This window comes from Brachypodium distachyon, chromosome 4 (genome assembly GCF_000005505.3).
Source record: "Brachypodium distachyon strain Bd21 chromosome 4, Brachypodium_distachyon_v3.0, whole genome shotgun sequence".
Taxonomy (NCBI): domain Eukaryota; kingdom Viridiplantae; phylum Streptophyta; class Magnoliopsida; order Poales; family Poaceae; genus Brachypodium; species Brachypodium distachyon.
The window spans coordinates 43,180,614-43,201,509 of NC_016134.3; the positions used below are offsets into that span (position 1 = coordinate 43,180,614).

General features: G+C 48.1%; 3 protein-coding genes and 3 pseudogenes across 3 annotated transcripts; 1 reads left to right on the top strand and 5 right to left on the bottom strand.

Annotated features, from left to right (window-relative positions):
- Nucleotides 1-540: 540 nt before the first annotated feature.
- LOC100844709 lies at nucleotides 541-4,531 on the top strand (annotated as a pseudogene).
- Nucleotides 4,532-5,394: 863 nt separating this feature from the next.
- LOC100845017 lies at nucleotides 5,395-8,258 on the bottom strand (annotated as a pseudogene).
- Nucleotides 8,131-10,034, bottom strand: LOC104585150 (annotated as a pseudogene).
- Nucleotides 10,035-10,390: 356 nt separating this feature from the next.
- Nucleotides 10,391-11,559, bottom strand: LOC100845327 (probable pectinesterase/pectinesterase inhibitor 34). The gene has a single exon (XM_003576806.4). It carries the CDS (start codon nucleotides 11,265-11,267, stop codon nucleotides 10,731-10,733), a length of 537 nt encoding a protein of 178 aa, XP_003576854.1. The 5' UTR covers nucleotides 11,268-11,559; the 3' UTR covers nucleotides 10,391-10,730.
- Nucleotides 11,560-11,713: 154 nt separating this feature from the next.
- Nucleotides 11,714-14,258, bottom strand: LOC100823320 (28 kDa ribonucleoprotein, chloroplastic). Its single transcript, XM_003578615.4, has 4 exons — nucleotides 13,727-14,258; nucleotides 12,979-13,080; nucleotides 12,195-12,479; nucleotides 11,714-12,074 (listed from the first exon to the last, which is right to left on the bottom strand). The coding sequence occupies exons 1-4, from the start codon at nucleotides 14,165-14,167 to the stop codon at nucleotides 12,012-12,014; spliced, it is 891 nt and encodes a 296-aa protein (XP_003578663.1). The 5' UTR covers nucleotides 14,168-14,258; the 3' UTR covers nucleotides 11,714-12,011.
- Nucleotides 14,259-14,583: 325 nt separating this feature from the next.
- Nucleotides 14,584-18,517, bottom strand: LOC100823009 (myosin heavy chain, embryonic smooth muscle isoform). Its single transcript, XM_003578614.4, has 5 exons — nucleotides 17,220-18,517; nucleotides 17,056-17,132; nucleotides 16,556-16,667; nucleotides 16,336-16,452; nucleotides 14,584-15,199 (listed from the first exon to the last, which is right to left on the bottom strand). Exons 1-5 carry the CDS (start codon nucleotides 18,390-18,392, stop codon nucleotides 14,852-14,854), a joined length of 1,827 nt encoding a protein of 608 aa, XP_003578662.1. The 5' UTR covers nucleotides 18,393-18,517; the 3' UTR covers nucleotides 14,584-14,851.
- Nucleotides 18,518-20,896: the final 2,379 nt, after the last annotated feature.

A 20,896-nucleotide genomic window follows, 5' to 3' on the forward strand; every position in this document is an offset into this window, starting at 1 on the left:
CACCGCAACAGCTCGAGGAAGAAGTAGAGAGAGGAAGAGGACCACGAGGAGGCAAGGAAGAAGAAGAAACAAAAACCGGAATCGCCTAAGAGGAGGACACGGAGGACGACCAAGAGACGGAAAACCGCCGCCGACCACCAGATATGGGCACTACAGGTAGCCATCTCCGCTGCAGAACGCCAAACGGCCAGAGCCACTAAGGCAGCTTATTTAGCTACATACTAACAGCTACTGCTACGAGGACCGGAGGGGGCCCTCCCCCTAGCCTGTCCGGCAGGGGAGCCAGCCGGAGCCAGGAGGGAGAGGGGCCGACAGGAGGGTTCTGGAGAGAGCTTTGAGATGAAAGCGGTGGGGAGAGACATGGGGGACTTTTTCCCCTAAACTAGTACTCCCTCCGTCTCATATTAAGTGACGAAATATTACATGTATCTAGATGCTTTTGGGGTATAGATATTCATATCTGGACAAATTTGAGTCACTTAATATGAGACGGAGGGAGTACTTTTGTTGGCAACCATTTTTGTCTTACAAGTAGACGTCATGAAGTCACTTAATATTAAGAAGTTGTAAGCATGAAAGTTCTTCATTTCTTCGAGACGAACAACTTTGGTATCGGAGTCATCTCGATCCGATCTCGTTCACTACCTCAAAACCGGATCAGACGATGTAGCCAGCTTTTTGACCAAACATGTTTGGAAAGTTCGGACCAAACCATCCGAATTAGACTCAAACTAGGGTTTTGGACGTGAATCCAAGCCTCTTTCTTGCAGGGGAAGTCTAGCCGCCCTTTATATATATGAGGGGTGACGGCCGATTGAACACCAACACACAATCGCAAAAATCAATCTACAAACCTATCCCGTCCTATTATCTGCTTCTCGTTCGTCGTCGTTCTTCATACCGGAGAGCTTCGATCCACAAAGTCCTAGGGGCAGGCGAACTGACCTAGGGCAGCCCATTGCCGCCGTGCGTCCAGACGGGTCCCTCCCGGGCGTGTGGGGTTTCGGGTTTCAAAATATCTCGCCGGTTGTCTTGCCTATCGCGCTTCCGGTGAGGCTCCTCCGGCGACGTCTCTTGCGTATCACCCTCGATGCCGGAGATACATGTGACATGTTCGCGTGCGAACAACTTGTTCATTCACAATATAATGTGGGTACTTTAATTTGACTACAAATCATGCACGTCCATTCATTGCACGTGTGTACTTATGTATAAATCTTAGACGAGTTAAAAAGAATGAAGCCACATCATCTCATTTTATTTTAGTTAAAAAATTGTTAGGGAGATGCATTGAATATATAACATTAATATATATCTCATGTGTTCTATATCTTTTAGAGGCTTTTTACGGTACAATTTACAGACACCAGTTTAGGGTAGTGTTAATCCCATCCAAGATGGCAGAACAGCCGAGGATTAATGCAGCATTAGTTGCAGCTATCCGTATGGCTAGGACTGCAAAGAACAGCTGAGGATTAATGCAGCATTAGTTGCAGCTATCCGTATGGCTAGGACTGCAAAGAACGCTAACTTGGCTGGCGTGGCAAATGCATATCATTACATACGAAATGATGCTAGACCTGACAAGGCTTTTACAACTGACAGGGCAAAGAGGGCTGGGAAGGCGAATGCTTCAAGTGGTCAAATTTTTGTGACTATCGCACCTGATTATTTTGGCCCCATTCCTGCAAAAAATGACCCAAAAAGGAATGTTGGTGTTTTAGTTGGGGAAACCTGGGAAGACCGCCTTGAATGCAGGCAATGCGGTGCTCATTTTCCTCACGTAGCTGGTATTGCTGGCCAGGCCATACACGTGCTCAGTCAGTAGCACTCTCAGGAGGTTACATAGATGATGAGGACCATGGGGAGTGGTTTCTGTATACTGGAAGGTTTGCTAGTTTAATCACTTGCTATCCTTGAATTTGTTTAATCCTAGATATGAGCACTTATTAGTTCTGTAAAATAATTTGTACTGACAGCGGCGGAAGGGATCTAAGTGTGAACAAGCGAACAAACAAGGACCAATCTTCAGATCAGAAATTTGAAAAGATGAATGCCGCTTTGCGTCTTAGTTGCTTGAAGGGTTACCCTGTCAGGGTTGTAAGGTATGTTTTTTCCTGCCATGCTTATTCCCTGAAATATCTGCTTTCAATGAGTAAATGATATCTGTACAAGTCTATAAGCTCTGCAGTTTTAATGACGCTCCTTGTTAATCGTCTGACCTTGATTTATTTTGCATTGTTTGTACATATTGTTGCAACTGTGGAGCTCATCCACTATTCTGCTGATAATTTTTCTCCTTCATATCCTCTTGTTTGTCAACTTATACTTGACTACATTATCTTGAAAAGGTCCCACAAAGAGAAGCGTTCTTCATATGCTCCTGAGCATGGCGTGCGGTATGATGGTGTTTACAGAATTGAGAAATGTTGGAGGAAGATCGGTGTTCAGGTATTTTTATATCTTGTACACAGGTTGCACATGTTGCTCTCTACTTTGCAATTTTTCTTAATGGAGACTAATGTATACTATTCTGGTTTCTGCTTTAGGGTACATACAAGGTCTGCAGGTACCTCTTTGTGCGATGTGACAATGAACCAGCTCCTTGGACCAGGTTTGAAAATTGCTTACCTATTTGTATTGGGTTAAAGAACAACATGCATTGCTTACTCTGATTTTGTGGTATTAAGTGATCTTCATGGTGACCGGCCAAGACCACTGCCCAAGATTAAGGAGCTGCAAGGTGCTACTGACATAACTGATAGGAAAGGTTCCCCTTCATGGGACTACGATGTATGCACACATGTATTTCTTCTGTGATTATCGCCATACTATGTCACGGCTGATCTATATTTGATTGTAACAGGAGAAAGAAGGCTGGACGTGGGTGAAGCCTGCACCAATTAGCAAGAAGCCTGTCCAATCAGGGGATCCTGAAACTGACAAGGAAATTAGGAAAATCCAAAGGCGTGCTCATCTGTCTGTGGCTGAAAGGCTGTTGAAAGGTACTCCCTTTGATCCATATTAATTGTCGAAATATTACGTGTATCTGGACGCTTTTTAGTCCTAGATACATCCATATTTGGGCAAATTTGAGACAATTAATATGGATTGGAGGGAGTAGTTTTTACGTGCTGTGTTTTCTTATTGCAACATCTTGTACTGGCTTAAGAGAACTGGAATGTATCCCAAGCCATTCTCGTAACACTTGCTTCTGTGTTTATGCAGAGTTTGGCTGTTCCATTTGCCGGAATGTGATAAAAGAGCCGCTTACAACTCCCTGTGCTCACAACTTCTGCAAAACCTGTCTGCTTGGGGCATTTGCTGACCAGTCTACAATGAGAGAAAGAAGCAGGGGTGGCCGCACACTACGGGCACAGAAGATAGTGAAGAAGTGCCCTTCCTGCCCAACTGACATCTGTGACTTCCTGGAGAACCCACAGGTACAGTCAAACACAAGTTTCTTGGAGCATATAAATGTGTGTTTGCTGATGCCTTTTGATATTTTTCTTACAGATCAACCGAGAGATGATGGGACTGATCGAGTCTCTGCGAAGCAAGGCTGATGAGGATAAAAAAGATATGGAGGAATCTGTTGAGGAAGACGAGGATGCTCTGGAGAAGGAAGATGATGATAGCAGCCTGAACGAGGAAGAGAATGGTGCTGAGGACAAGGATGGAGAACAGGATGCTGACGCTCCTGTCATAGAAGTTGTGGTCGAAATCAAGGAAGAAGTTAAGAAGGCTCAGAAGCGCAAAGGAGATGACGGCGAGGAAGGCAAAGATGAGAAGAAGACCAAGACCACCGCTGCTGCTGTTGACAATGCAGCTGAAGAGGATGCTGCGATGGAGATGGGTACCGAGATTGCTGAAGCCAATGAGGAGGGTGCCCAGCAGGTTCAGAAGAAGCGCAAGGGGCGTGGCGCTGCTGCCGCAGCCGGCGGTAGCAAAAGGAAGAAGACTGTCTCTGCTGCTGCAGCTGAAAAGAAGAACACTGGAGGAGGCAGCCCTCGCAGGACGATGAGGGGCGGCCTGAAGGCCACTGGTGAGGTTGACGGTAGCCCTGCTGCTGCTGCCAGCAGCCCTCGCCGAATGACAAGGAGCAGTGGGCTGGCAGATTGTGGTGGGAGCCCTGCTACCAGGACCAGGAGCAGCGCCAAGGCGGGTGGGGGCAGCTGAGGGCTGCCGGAAGCGGAGTAGGGGGAGCCGGGGAGGAGCGTAGAGGCTAATGCCACCAATGAAGATGATGAAGAGGCAGAAGACACTCAGCTCAGTTCGTCGAGGTTGGTCAGGCTCTGATTTTTTGGCTGGTCGGGCATGATAATCCATATATATATTTAGACTCTTGCCGTCTCTTGATGGGAGCAATTAGGAATCTCAGGCAGACTATCAGACAACTGTTAATGCTTGCTCGACTCTATTCCGTCTCAGGAAAGTTGATGCCTGTCTATTTTGTAACTAGCGCGTGTCTGTCAACGAAAGTTGATGTTTGTTTCATGGCTAACATCTGGAAGATTGATTTTGCAACTTGCACTCTGATTCAAGAATGAGGAAGGGACTACATCCTCAAGTGAAGTGGATAACTGGGTCATCATGATGTTGATCATCTCTAAAACCACAACATGATTTTACAATCCGTGGTAGATTCTACATATGCTGGTCTCGATTACGGAATATGATATCTTAATTAAACCGGTTTCTCTAACGCCTTCCTGTAGAAGAGGGCATATTTCTCTATTTCTCTCGATGCTTCTTCAGTTGATCCATAACCTATGCATATGCTTCTCACTGCCACATCATCCCTCGCCGCCAACTCTGCACGATCATCACTGCAAAATTCAAGGACTCCAGATACCATCTATATAGTACGACTGTTCATGTGAAATAAAGTCCAGTAAAAAATTGCACGCAGAATTGCGGGTTGACTAGATTTGCGCAGCTCAGCTCATGGCACAACCGAGATCAAATAATCTTCAGCAAATTTAAACAGAACACGTGCGCACCGCTTTTCCTATGCGGCGTTCCTAATGAAGATAAGGATGAATCTCTTTTGATGAGAGCATAGCTTAGGTGGTCAGTCAGTCAGGTCTGCTGGCAGCCCACCAGAATTTGATTCTCGAAAGTCGCAATTCAGTGTCTCACTTTGTAAAAATTATATATCTATATATTGTCGAACTGCAATAGCGCAGCTCTTACAATTTAAAATAAAAAAAAATGAATTTCCTTTGATAAAAAAAAAAGTGAAGAGACAGAAGTCAAGAAAGATCTGTAATCCCATAGGAATCCCCTTTTACAGAGGAAGACCTGTAAAAAGCAACCGTCGCATCATCTGCATGAGAAATTTCACTACTGAAAACCTGCATTTAACTGGCGACCGAAAATTCATTTGGCTGGTGGCGAAGCACAGAACTGCATACCATTCAACGATCAAGGCGTGAAACAATCTGGCAGGGAACAATGCACAATGATTGTATCTTCAATCAGCAGTGGATTCCATTCAACCTTGCACTAGCAGTTCATAACTGTATCCTCCTTTGAGGTACTAACAGTCTAACACCCAAAGCTCTGAAGCCTTGGCTGCTACGGCAACCCCTTGATCTTCTTTCTTTTGCGGGTTTGGTCTCGATGGCGTCTTCGCTGTTTCCGGGGTTCCGCACCCACCTCCTTCACCAGCTCATACTTCAGCACCTTGTCGTCCTTAGCGTTGATATGGACCGTTGAGCCTTCGCCGATTTCTCCACCAACCAGGAGCTCGGAGAGCTTGGTTATCACGTTCTTCTGCAACCACCTTATCGGCCTTGCGCCATACATCTGTACATAGATGGATGCATTGTTACAAAAAAATAGGCACGCTTTCAAACAAAACAAAAAAGCTCAAGGTCGTTATTCGAGAAATTATGGTGTGTAACTATGATAAGCTGAAATCAATTCTACTTACTGGCTTGTATGATTCTGACAAAATGACATCGAGTGCGGCATCACTTGCAAACAAAGAGATCCCCCTTGGAAGATACACTAGCAACGACTTTGTTCATCTGGATTTTCACAATATCTTTCAACTTGTCATGTGGAAGAGTCTCAAAGACCACAATCTCACTCAACCGGTTGAGGAACTCGGGCCTGAAGTATTGCTCAACCTGCACAAAAATAGTATACACGACAATCATAAATAAGCTAAATAATGTGATCTCTTTAAACTTGCATGGGAGCAATCTGGTGTTCACAATCACAAACCTTCTCCATGAGGAGTCTCCGGGCAACTACTTTTGTCTTTTGGTTTGAATTTAAGTACTCTGCTCCCAAATTTGAGGTCATGATGATGAAGGTGTTCCTAAAATCTACAGTCCGTCCTAAGCCATCGGTAAGGATACCATCATCAAGGAGCTGGAGAAGAACGTTGAACACCGAACTATCTGCTTTCTCAACCTCGTCAAAAAGGATGACACTGTATGGATGCCGTCTGATTTTCTCGGTCAGTTGTCCGCCGTTTTCGTGGCCAACAAAGCTTCAAGATATCATGGTTAAAAGAAGCACTAAGATATTCATGAAGAGAACTAGTTACTATATAATGCAATGTTCAGAAGGAGAATTATATTCAAAACCTTGGAGGTGCCCCAATGAGTCGCGTGATCGAACCTTCACCAACATATTCAGACATGTCAAACCGAACCAACATCTTATCATTACCAAATAGCTGCTCAGCAAGGGCTCTTGCAAGCTCTGTCTTTCCAACACCCGTCGAGCCCAGAAAGAGGAAAGAACCTATCGGTTGGCCGGATTGATCCAAACCAGCCCTGGAACGTAACACGGCTTGCGCAACCAAGTTGACGGCTTCATCCTGGCCTACAACTCGCTCACGCAATCTTTCCGCTAAGTGTGTCATCTTATTCTTCTCCTCAAGTGTAGTGACAGGAATTCCAGTCCATCGGCTAACAACCTTCAGTTAATATTAGGACATGACAAACATATATACCACATTGAAACAATCAATTGTCAACATTCAGACTAATAATATTACTAAGACTGCATATATATTACTAAGACTGCATACCTGTTTAACATGATCCGGGCCAACAATTGATTTCTTCAACTTTTTAGAACTAATATGTGCAGAAACCACTTCTTTTTGGTTGTCTGTATCGATGTCCGCTTTTCTTTTATTTGCGACCTGCATCCTTGTGGTGACACACGCCTCGTCAATAACATCAATTACTTTGTCAGGAAACTGACGACCTACAAACGACAATAAGACTAGCTCATAAGAAAGAAAGACCAAGTGCATGCATTTCGTCCTAGTAGCAAGAAAGTTAGCACAAGAGCAAATGAAAGTGAAGATTCGAATAGTTTAAATTACACGATGTAAATAGTTGGTTTACAATAATCTGATCATACTGCCTGCATACCATAACCTCCATGTAAATAGTTTAAATTACACGATGCAGGATCATATGATATATATCTACATGAAAGAAAGACAGACGAGGTGCAGCATTACGTCGTACCAACAAATTAAAGCAAATGAAAGCGAAAATTTCTCACCAGTGATATAGCGGCCAGCAAGCTCAGTAGCAGCAACAATGGCATCATCCTGAATTTTCAAGCCATGGTGTCGTTCGTACCGCCGCTTCAGACCCCGAAGGAGAGCAATGGTATCCTGCACGCTCGGCTCCCCGACGTGCACGGTCTGGAACCGGCGCTCGAGCGCTGGGTCCTTCTCGATGTGCTTGCGGTACTCGTCGAAGGTGGTGGCGCCGACACAGCTCAAGCGGCCGCGGGCCAGCGCCGGCTTCAGCAGGTTCGCGGCGTCATTGCTGTCATTGCAAGCGCCGGCGCCGACGAGCATGTGCATCTCGTCGATGAACAGGATCACCTTGCCCTTGCCGTCATCGGCATCCTCGGCCTCCCTGATGACGCTCTTCATGCGCTCCTCGAACGTGCCGATGAACTTGGTCCCGGCCACGAGGGCGCCCAGGTCAAGCTCCACGACGCGCGCCTCCAGGAGCTCGGGAGGGACCTGGCCCGCGGCGATGCGCTGGGCAAGGAATCCAATCTGTGATAGTACGGTTTAGATTTGGAATCCCAATGTCTTACGATTCTCGATTAGTCCATGGACAGGAGGACAAGTCTTAATTATGTGGACCATCAATGATCTATTGATCCATTCATTCGATCTCAGAAATCAAAAAAGTTATTCTGGGCTTTTCCCAGACCTCACAAACATCACATTATAAGAAACAGCACAATACGTAAAGATGCATTTTTGAAGCAGTACATAACCAAATCACAGATTGTAATGTTCTCCCCAAAGGCTGATCAAGTATCCAGAACAACCGTGACAGTATCGCGGTTCAGCTTCAAATCTTCAAACGAGGCACCGTCGTCGCGCAGCTGCTCAAACGCCCGCCCGGCAGCCAGCCTCATGATCCGGAAGGCCTGCTCCGTCCCCTTCTGGCCATCAACAACCGATCTGCAGTACGCGAAGAGCGTCGCGACTCTCCGCTTGCTCCCAAACTCCTTGGTGACCGTATTACCATTAGGGAACCGTACTCTCAGCTTGTAGACCGTCTCTCCTTCCACAGGCTGCTCGTCTTCTTCAACCGCTACAGGCGTCTCAATCTTGGGTACCAATGCCGGTAAATCTTGTGCACCAGAGGCAAGCAGGGTTCTCAAGCATTGCTGGTTCTTGCACCACGGGCGGTTGAGGTTCAGTACTTTTGTCGACGATCTTTTTGGGTCTGGACATCATGCTGGGCTTGGACTCGGTGTACTTGCCGATGCTGGTGAGGAAATCGCCGGGGTCCTGGACGAGGCCGCACCACTTGGCGAGCAGCTACCCGGTGATCGGGTCGACGACGAGCAGCGGGGAGCCGGCCGTCGCCGAGCCTGTAGAAGCAGCACACCTTGCCGCCCTCCTTGCTCTGCTTGTCCATGAACGAGAAGACGAAGTTGTCCCGGATGACCTGGACGACCACCTCGTTGGACCACAGGTCCCGGTTGTGGAGGTGCGAGGCGAACACGCCGGCCGACTGCACGTTCACCAGCAGCCACCGGTCGGTGCTCGCCGCGTGTGCCTTGGCGTCGTGGCATGCGCCGTCGAACATGATCTCGTAGGGCGGACGGAAAAGGTCGTCGAGGTTCTTGTCGTCGGCCCGCGGCTGCCGCGGCGAGTGGTGGTGGCCTGACTCCGCCCCCTGCAAGTAGGCGTCGTCGTCGTCTTGCTCGTCGTCGCTGATGTAGTCTTCTTCAGCCTCCTCCGTGCCGTAGTCGTACTCGCCATATCCGTCTTCTCCCGGCGACTCCCCGTAGTCTTCGGCTTTCGCCGCCTCGCCGCCTTGGTAAGTTTCCCCTTCTTCTTCGGCATACTCCACTACTTGTTCCTCTTTGTTGGCTGTTTCACTTTCCTTGACGCCGTTGTCGCCGCCGGATCCCCAGACGGTGGCTTTTGTTTGAGGCGTATACTCAACATACACCGGCTGAACCGGCGTCGGAGATGGCGGCGGCGGCGGCGCCCAGACGGAGGGGGCGGCGTAGGAGGCGCTGGAACTAGCAGCAGCAGCGTGGTTGTACAGCGTCTCGGACCGAGCGGGGATGGGGGCGCGCACCTGGTCCACGTCGCCCTCGTACAGCGTCGTGTCGCCATGGGCCGGGCCCGGGATTGGATGGGGATCTCCCGCCGGTAGTGGGCCGGCGGCGGAGAAGTAGAGGTTGATGGCATCCTCGAGAAGCCAGCCGCAGGAGGAGAGGTGGGTCACGGCGACGGATTCGGAGCCGCACGACGTCACCTCCATGAACGACTCCACCAGGCCGGCGTCTGCCATTTTCGCGTGGCCGGAATGTACCGGTGCCGCCGCCGGGGCTGCCGATTAATATGGCTGACGAACAGAGCAGCAGATAGAGAGATCGGGTCGGAGACGGTCGCGCGTTTACCGGCTGGATTTCGGTTACTGCTGGAATTGTGGACGGATTAGGGTGCGTACGGGAATTGGGCCGTGGGCTACTGTTTTGTGGTTACAGAGTAGTAGAATTGGGCCGGCGTCACGCATCATCGTTTTCTATCTACAACAAGGCGGACATGTTCACCACGAACCAGCCCACCGGCGACCCCAGTACAGCCCTGCAGCAGTGAAGGCATCGGCCGCCTTTGCCTTCTGCTACCACGCATGCGTCGGAGATCAATCAAATCTGTCAACACATGAGCAGTTGATGAAACAAAAGTACACGACGATGAACCTAGTTGACTCACGAATGTGAGAATCTAAACTCATGATCGCATCAGATTTCAGAGAGACAGGGAGAAAAGACAAAAGGAGAACACAGATTCCAATTCAGATTTACATACTGCCATAATATAAGAACGGATCCACGCATCTAGATGCACCAAATTAAAGCATATGTAATTGTGATCGATTCAGATTCAGAATTCAGAGAGAGAGAGAGAGAAAAGGCAACAACAAAAAACACAGACTCCAATTCGCTTACCCTTCCCAAAGATTGAGTAAATTAACACATCTCGCGGCCGGGCAGTAAAAACAAGATGTGACGATATTAACGAAAGAAATTACAAAAACACACTTGAACGTGTGCTATAGCGGCAGCAATAAGTACGTACGTAAGTACTGCAGTGAACAGATTAAGGTCAGGCAGGCCGGTCGTTTGTAATATATAACAAAATGAATTAAGGTGAGTGGTATAGGAAGTATATGCGCGTGTCTGATCCTGGATTAATCAGATCAGATCTTGTTGGAGAGCGCGCGGCAGTTCTCGGAGATGTTGAGCAGCGACTGGTCGAAGCGTGTCATGGGGTTCTTCTCTCCCACCTGCCTGAACTTCTCGTCGCAGCCTTGCATGGCCTGCGCCGCCATGCTCATCATGGCGCGGATGGTGACGGCGTCCTTGAAGACGATGGCGCGGCGGGCGGCGCCAAGGGCGTCGATCACGTCGTTGTAGAGGTTGTCGCAGAGGTCCAGGGCCTCCTTGGCCTTGGGGGTCACCCCGGCGGACACCTTCCCCACGCGCGCCCTCGCCGCCGCCGTGCGCTTCTCGAACGCGTCCACCTGCATGTTGAGCACCGCCAGCGCGTCCACGGGGGACGCCGCGTAGTGCCCCACCTGCTTCCCCGCCGTCGCCGTGCACAGCTCCGGGTACGGCGTGCTCTTGCAGATCTGGGCCACCATCTGCTCGTTCGCCACCACCGCTGCCGGGGCCATGGCCAGGAGCGCCAGCACGAGGCCCAGCGGTAGCATTATGCGGCTTGTTGGTCGCGCCATTGGCTGCTTTATTGGTGCCGGCTCACGTTTATGTACGAGCTAGCGGCTGCGTATGTGTGTTCGTGTGGGAAGGAGGGGATCAATTAGGAAGGTGGCCGGCGGGGGAAGACGGAGGGGGGTAAATACGAGACATGGGTGGTGGAGGGGGGTTCGCTGCATGCGTGGAGCTAGGAAACGGGAACGGCGGCGGGCCTCAGCTCGAGTGGTCGATAGAGAGCCGCACTCTAATTTTTGGTCCGTTCGTTCCATGTCCATGCTAATGTTGGAGGGGAATATATATCCATGTCCATGCCAGAGAAATTTATCGCGACCATCCATAATATCCGGATAATTAATCACCGCAAGAGGAAGTAGGGGTGCACGCCGGCAATATTAGAGAGGACCATCGTATACTCAACAAGAATCTGTGTCTTTTGAATTCTGATGAATAGGTTCAGTCTTGCTCGAATCAGAAGGATCACAAGAAGTTTCGATTCTTTTTTTTCAATATATCTGGTGAGCACGAATCCTGGGTTTAGGACCCATGGGGCTTAAACATGTCAGACAAAACTTTCCAACTGCATCGACAAATTGAGACCTGGGAACCAACAGACAGACAGCGAAATGGAACAGCGGGGGCAGAGAAGACATTGGGGGCAAGGATGGGAGGATAATGGACGGTCTAAACTCTAAACCAGAATCAGCCGTGCCATCATCCTCTTAAGCAGAAAGCCTGCTGTAGTCCACTGCCAAAGTACATCTTCATTAAAACCTTCGCGGAGGCCTCTCCTCTGCAACGTTCACTCTTAGGGCACGCCCCTCCAAACTCTGCAGAATTCAAACAGCAGTTTGAGATTCAGTAGCTACATTGCTTATGTTAGTAAAACCAGATTTGTTTCACCAGGTTATCAAGGTATGCAAATGACAGGAAATCAACTACGCACTAACCTGTCCGTCAAGGGCAGCAATAGCATCATCAAGTTCCTCCTGCGACGCCATTGTTACGAAACCGAATCCTCGTGAGCGCCCAGTTTCCCTATCGTAGACAACCCTGGCATCGACCACTTTGCCGTGCTCGCTGAACAACTGTACCAACCTAGAGTCGTCCACTTGCCAAGGCAGATTACCTACATAGATCCTGAATGAAGACCCACCAAAGTCACGGGCAGGTCTTTCCACCCGGGCACCTCTAGGAGCTGCCTTGTTTACAGTCAACAGCCTCCCACCCACATCCTGTCCACATCAAAGTCAATCAGCAACCCATGAAATTTTCTACTGCACATTATTCAGTATGAATTAATTATCTAGCACAAATTACACAAGACCATGACCTTGAGAAGTAATAATAGCAACATGAGACTAATTAGATTGAGGAAAATTCTCGCGTGTGCAGTTAGTAAATAAAGTTAAACATAATAAAGAGGTCAATTATGTTAACTTCATATTAAGTCATTCCGTCAAATCAGGCAATTAAGAGCACTGCCAGTGCCATGTAGATCCAAAAGAGTTACTAATAATGACAAACACATATCATATTACAATAGTATAAGCCTATTCTTTTTGAGAGAAGTATAAGCCTATTCTATGCATACTGCAAGCATCTAAATAACTGGTTGAACTACAAGCACAAGCTCCGCAAAACAGACACACAACAGCTGTAGCTAAGCTAGGAAACAAGGTTATGTTTAACTAAATTCAGAAAATGTAAGGTCGAGTTATCTAATACACTCACATAGCGATGGAACATCTCCACAGCCTTCTCAGCCTCCTCAATAGTACTCATGGTCACAAACCCGAATCCACGGCTTTGGTCTGTTTCTCTGTTGTAAATGACCTGCATATCCACAAAGTAGAAACTGTATTTTAGAACAAAGATAAAATGCCCCAAGCAACTATTGACTAACTACCCCACCAACAGTGCATGAAACAGATATCGCAAAACAAGTGAATAGTCAGCCATTCTTAATAAGAAACACATTTAAATTCTCAGTTTTGTGGACCCTAACCTCACAATAGAAGCCACATTAGAGTTAGACCCTGGTTATTTCACAGTTTCTGAAAAAGCTACAATTGCAAGCCTAACAAGTTAACGACCAACCCAAGACAAAATTTAATGAGATTTCTAATCATCAGCCTTTTCACAAACCAAACAGCAATTCATTGAAATAACATCCCAGAAGCAACCAACTGCAACCTAAACATATCACACAAAGGCTTGAATAGCAGCAAACCAGATTTTGGCAGCTCCACCCTGTAAGCAACAGTGCACAGCTACACAATTGCACGGGAAGTTCAGTGGTCGAACCGTTGCAGTGCCAGTTTCAGTTGTTTATAAATGGAAAACAATTAAGGAGTGAGGGATTTGAGGTGTTTTCTTCACCAACAAAGCGCATTAGCAAGGAGTCAGGGATTTTTGATGTGTTTTCTTCATGACGACGCGGACATGGACAACGAGGGGGTAGAAAAACGGGATTGCTCACCTCGGAGACCTCGACGACGCCGGCCTGCTCGAAGAGCTGCGCGAGGCGCTCGCTGTCGATGTCGTAGGGCAGGTTCCCGACGTACACCTTGGCCTCCTCCGGCGGCTCGACGTACTCCCCGACCTCCTCCACCTCCTCCGTAACCACCTCCTCGGCAACCGACTCAACAGCCTCATCCTCCACGGTGAACTCCTCCGTATCCTCAGCATCGGCGCTCGGCTCAGCGAAGTCGACCGCGGTGGACGACTCAAAGGAGTCGGAGGCGGCGAGCGGGGCGAGGGGGAAGCGCGTTCGGGTGGTGCGGAGGTGGAGTTGGCGGGGGAGGGTCGGGGAGAGGAGGACCAGGAACGGAGCGGGGGCTGGCTTCAGTAGGGAGGCCGGGGCGGCGGCGGTGAGGGAGCGGAGGGAAGCGGAGATGGAGGAGGACGCCATCGCCGCCATGGTCGAGGAGGAATGGAGGGAGGGGGGCTAGCTTCCAGGGGATAAGGGATTTTTTGGGTTTGGGGAGGAGAGGAGAGAAAGAGTTCGTGAGGATTTTGCGGGATATTTTGATTTCCTTCTTTTCTCTTACATCTTTTTTAGTGGAAGCTCTTTTCTTTTACATTTGCATTTGTTTTCCTCGTACTCCACCAATTATGCAATGGGCTGGGCCGACATCGCTATCCATCTCCTTAACGGGCTGCGGATGGAGACAGCTCAGAAAATGCATGATAGTTTTTTTTTCCTTCGTAGTAGTAGTGCTAGTGCATACGGTGGTAAAGTTAAATCAGCAATTATTCCAAATTAAAAAAGAGCTAAATCAGCAATTTACTTCCCCTAAAAAACATCAGTAAAACTGACTTTAGTGCAGAAAGCCAGGATAAAATGGTAGTACTGTGAATGGACAACTCTGTCAAAGAATGAAATCCTGGACATCTTCATTGTATCACAAGTGGACACTTCTACAATTACACGGTGTCATCTGTAACACCCTCGTGAGTTTGCACACGATAAGCATGAACAAATTTGTGGCGCATCTACAGGAAGAACAAAGCAAACTAAGAAAAGAAAAAGAAAAATCTAAGGTTCAATTTTTTTTGTACTAGATGAAACTCGTATTTCGATCTGTATAGTTTTGCCACACACCTATATCAGGGGTTCAGAGAGCTCCATCTCATTAGAGGCCTCCTCTGTCTCGGCAGGGGGTAACCGCACATAGTTCAGCCCCAGCCATTGCCACGGCCAGCACATGTACCTGTGGCCACTGCGGCTATTCGAGTCCATCCTGCTGTCTGACTCTTCGGCCTGCCTGTTAATCTCCTCCAGTCTCTCTCGTAGCCTTGAAGATCTCGTATCGGCTAGCTTCAGTGATTTCTCTGCAGCGTCGCGTGCTGCCATTGCTGCTGCCGCTGTCTCTTCCTTAAACTTGAGCTTGTTTTCTAGCTCCAGCATTGCTTGTTTTGCTTCGTCTAGTTCCTTATGAAGGGACAATATCTGTGCAACAAATATTTGATGATAATACAGCTCAGCTCAACCAGTGATCTAGGAAGTTATGGGAACAACCAAAGAGGATGCGATGCCGCCTACACCTCATATGGAAACAAGCCATTTCCTTGCATCCATATTTATCACATATGCACTTTGAAACATGAATCATCAAACATTATGCTTCCTTGCACATACAGCCACAGCGCAAGTCATAGGACTAATTAAGCTACATCTGCTGCCACCATTGACAGCCCATCATTACACTACTTACCACACATTAGTTTGGTAAAATTCATATATGCATGATGAGCATAGTCGCTTAAGGCATCCATATTACTCCCTCCGACCCATATTACTTGTCTCATATTAGCCCTAAAATGAATGTATCTATGTTTAAAAAGTGTCTAGATACATGTAATATTTTGACAAGTAATACCGGCCGGAGGGAGTATTATTTCTCAACCACTTTTACTACAGATACGGCCACGAAGCCATATCTAAAACTGGAAGTAGGAATAGTAGACTATTACTATGATTAACTTCCAAGATTTAAAAATAAAGTCACGTGGAATGCATTATGAGTTTCTCGAAAAAATAATTCCTTGTGGAGAAACTGAATACAACAATAGAGCCATAAGAAAGCTGATATTGAACCAACTAGTATGTCAAACAAAACAAGTTTGGATTGCCATCAAACATAATTAAGCTAAACCATATGATGATGAAATATTATGTGTGTCCCATTATGTTGAATAAGAACAAGCCCTTGCTTAGTATATGTGTCAGTATAACATAGCATACGGTCAATACTGAAGGATATTTCAGCTAAAGTGCAATATATAGAACAAGTTGTTCTGTTAACTGTTAAGCAGTATTGTGCGGTAGCTATACTTTGTGGAGTGGCTTGCTGTCAAAACACCAAATGTAGGTTGCAAAACTGCACATAGTAGTTGCTTGCATGTCCACTGCTTAATACTATTATGTTCTCCCGGTGATAATTTTATTAGAAGACAACAGTACTGAATGATTAATACGGTTGTGTCCTTGATGTTCTAATGTAACTCATGAAAACACAAACAAGATAATGGAAGCATAAAGAATATGCAGAATTATATGGTGCCTATTTGTTTGTATCAAAGCACCTGAGTCTGAAACTCTTGTTCGATTGATCTACCAGCTTCAGCTTCCTCCTCTGCTGCCATCTTCCATCTTTTAATCTCCTCTTCAGCAGCTGTTACGTCCATCATCAGACCCTCAACCTGTAGAATCTTAAACTGTTATGCGCCGCTTCATTGACTATAAGCTTGACAGCGTTTAGTATACTTGAAAGTTGAAATATTAGATTAGACATGAGAAACTTACACTTTCATTTGCCACTCTTTCCTTCTCTTCCAGAAGCTTTATTTGCTTCCGTAGCTGGCCAATCTCTTTTTCTTGCCCTTCCATCCTTGTCCTAAGTAGACCAGACTCCGCCCTGAAAGCCAGCAACATACATAGATGAGTACAGACAGGAACATATTAGGATTATTACAGAACATCTGATGTAGGAAACAACCCTCCACCTTCAGTTGTACATAGAAGATTCCAAGAGTGGCTTGTTGAGTTTACACTATTGATTTCTACGGTGTTTTGTTGGTTACAAAAGTTAGGAAGCGTACACTTTAAACCACATGGTCACTTCACACTACACCCAACTGATAGTCTTCTAATTTCATAATGTTGCTCAGTTCAAAAGGAATTGCAGTAAAATTAACAACCAGACGAAAAACAAATACTCAAACGCTGCTAGAACTAGGAAGTTAGGAAACATATCGAAGACTGGACATAAAGAGAAACAAAATGTCATCAATCAAGGTAGCTACCTTTGTGCTTCAACAAGATGTTGCAGCTCAATGATCTTGATCTGGGACTCCTTCATGCTGCTCTCCAATGCCCCAGCCTGCAACGTTAAATGCACAACAAACCATTTAGCGCACTAGGCGGGGGTCCATGAACTTGCAATACCATAACATTCCAGTGCACTTACCAGCGTATAGACTTCGTCCTTCTCCACGCTCCCTGGCCTGTGCTCCCTGTTCCCATTGAGCCCTATCTCAATTCCAGCCTCCCTCAGCCCATCCTCAGCAACCTTCAACACCTCGCTCGTGTTGGCCTGCAAGGCACTTCGCAGCAGGACCCCAATGTGCTCTTTCTCCCGTGCCATCTCATTCACCTTCTCCTCCAATGCCCTCACCTTGCTCTTCCCTGTATCCCGCCATACTCCCACCTTCTGCAGAGCCATGGAGGCAAGGTCATACGCCATCTTGGTCCCTTCTAGCGACACCTTGAGGCTCTCCTCCACGTCCGTCTCCTTCCACACGAAAACCGAATCGGGCAACGCACTGGCGGCGTCAGCGTCCACCAGCATGACTAGCTCGCGCACCTCATCGTAAAGCTTGGAGGCGCACCCGATCTGCTCGGCGAGTACGGGCCTCTGAGCGTCCAATTTTCCCTCGAGGACGGCGATCTTATCGCGGAGCTCCGAGATCACTGCCTCTCGTTCTGAAAGGGACTTGGAGAGGGACTCGGACTCGGCGGACCTGGACGCGACGGCCGCCTCCAGCTCGGAGACCTCGATGGCGATCTGGTAGTTGCGCTGGTCCATCTGCTCCCGCGCGCGGTCCCGGTCGCGGCTGGCGGCGTCGATCTGGGAGAGGAGGTCGTCGACGATGTCGTTGGCACGCTTGAGGACGCCGTAGGCGAGGGCGGGGAGGCCGGAGGAGTACTTCTGGGAGGTGGGGAGCGGGGCGGGCGGCGCGGACGGGGAGGCCTTGGCGGAGATCCGCTCGAAGCCGGAGGAGAGCATGGAGGAGGCGGTGGAGGTCTCGGCCAGGAGCGAGGCGAGCGAGCGGGACGAGGCGGCGGCCTCGGCCTTGAGGTCGTCGCGCTTGCGGAGGGCGTCCTGCGCGAAGGCCTTGAGGCGGCCGAGGCGGGTCTCGGAGCTGGCGAGGGCCTCCTCGGCCGCGCGGCGGAGGCGGCGCTCCTCGTCCAGCTCGGCGGCCAGGTCGAGCAGGCGCTGCTGGGCCTCGGCATGGTGGGGGTCGGATTTGGGGGGTTGGGTCTGTGATGCGGATGGGGGTTTTGAGGGGGAGGAGGAGGAGGGAGGCGGGAGGGGATCCTCGTCGACGTCGGAGAGGGCGGCGTCCTCGTCGTCGGCCATGGCGGGGGTTTGCGAGAATTGGCGTGGCGTGGCCGGCCGGTTTGGACGCGGGTCAGGGACGGGGCGGAGCCGCGGAAGCAGGGGGTGGGTAACGTGATTAGGAAGGAGGACTCGTCTGGGTTTGGTCGGTCGGATTTCGCCGTCGGGTTTCGAGTTTGGTTGACTGCACGAGGGCGAAGTTCGGGATTGCAAGGGACACCTCCAGAACTCCAGAATCCATCATTCCATCTGTCCATCAATTCTTAATGTCATGAGTCCACAATTCTAAAGCCCGTGGTTTCTTCGCGCTCCTTTTCACGCTTATTGCAGCAAGAATGTAATTATGATGAATGTCACCGCCGGTTACTGTAGCTGCAGATTTTTTATTTATTTTTGCTTGAGCTGTCTGCGTGCAAAAGCTTCGGGACCCCTCTGCCGACCTCCTTCCTCTCTTCCTCCCTCGGTACCTCCCAATCCCAGTGCTCCCCGTATCTCTCTCCCGTTTCCTTAGGGTTAGGGTTTGCCATCACCACCACCTCACAATTTTGCCGCCGCCGCCGTCCTGCATCTCATAAGCGACTAGTTTTCTGCATCTCATAATCCTTGGTGGTGGATCTGCGGCTGCTCACTGTTGTTGCGGGATTTGGAAATCTGGGTGGTTGAGGGAAGGTATGGTGATTTTTTCATGCCTGTCTTTTGTGGGTTTCATGCGGTTTGTTTGCGGATGAGTTTGATTGTTGATGTGCCTCTGTCGGTGTTTGTAGGAATTTTATTCCGGTGTGGTTTCTCCTAATTGTGTGTTTGTTTCCAGTAGAAACATCTCACCGTCTCAGGGATTGGACTGGTTCACTGGCTTCTCGCTGGCGGCCTCCGCGAGCTTGATCTCTTCCTCCTTCCTCGCGGAGATCTCACGGAAGCATCGTGTCTCCTTCTTCCTTGCCGTCCTTTGCCTCCTCGCCACCAGTGGCCCAGGTGCCGCCGCCGGCGGCCGATTCTCCTCCACCTCTCGAGCCCTCCGAGATGGGCTAGCAGCACAAGCATCGTCAGCCATGGAGGCCCATGGCCCACAACCATCGCCCGATTCCTCAGATTCCACCGCCAAACAGTTGCAACATCGCGGATCTCGAGTAGGAGCTGAGCGGTGTGCCGATGCGGACGACGGGAGCGAAGGAGAGGCTAGGTGTTGGGGTTTCGATCTGCCTTTGCGGGGTGAGCTGGTTTGTTCATTTCTCCTCTCTGTGTGTTCATCCGGATTGAATTCTTCTTTCTGACGATGTTTTTTCTCTGTCATGCAGGTAGTGCTCTTACTCTTTGAGATTAATTTGAAGTTATCCTTGATGCTTGCTAACATGTTTGCAGAAGAGTCGCATGCATTCTTTTGTACTCCTGTTGTCCTGCATAATTTTATTATGTATATTTTGAACATTGTGATGACCAATCTTCTTGTATCAAAACCTTTTAATTTTCTTTTGCAGGCTGATGTTGCGTTTTGCTGCAAATGAGTATTACATATCGGCTTCTTTCAACGCAAAGGTTCATATACTGCTAATTGTGTTCCTTGGTAGGCATTCAAACCAGTTTTGTTTTCCTGTTCATTGAGATCATGATGTTTGGTTTCAGATGAATTAAATCCTGTCATTTGCGGAGATCAGTTTAAAATTTATATCTATAGGTGAGCACGTAATTTATTGAAAACTTTCTGATGCAGTACCTTTTTGCTAATCTTTCTGGAATTCTCTGATTAGTCAATCAGATGGTGAGCGCCTAATTTACTGAAAACTTTCTGATGCAGTACTTTTTTGCTAATCTTTCCGGAATTTTCTTATTAGTCAATCGGATAGTGTTGACAATTTCTATGAGATCTATTGCTGGTTGATTTATTCATTGTATATCTGATCTTGGCCATATTTCTTGTTCGTTTGTAGCCTTGCAGGTTGTTGTCCGTGATTGGCGTATTGGTTGCTCTGTCGTAATTGCATTGGTCTGATCATTATAAATAAATGTCAGTTGAAGTTCAGAACCTTGATGCTATAAGAAAATATACAAAAATCAGGTTAATAGTCATTTTGGATTGCAGCACTTGGTTCTTTTTTATTTTAAGAAACAACTGTTGTTGTTTATTCAACTGAAGGAGTAACAAAATACAACAAAAGAAAAAGATACCAGCAGAATACGTCATCTGGCAACTCAACATGCGACCCCAATAGTGAATTGGTGATATAGCGCCATTGAATTTCACTGTAGAGATATATTGCTATTTGTCCGTCATACATAGGGAACCTTCCTGCTTCTTAACATCTTTCTCTAGGTAGATATTCCAGCTATTTATTCAGTAAGAAAGGTGGCAGGTCGCAGTGGAGGGAGCGGGCATCGATCGTCGACGGGCGGTGGTCAACAACGAGCCGCAAAGGCGAGCGGCGGCTCTGGACGCCGATGTGCACCGCAAGCGGGCGATGCTGAATCGGCCTTCGGGCTTTGTCTTTTCGCTGGGTTAGGGCATCTACACAGGTTCTTTCCGCTGATCA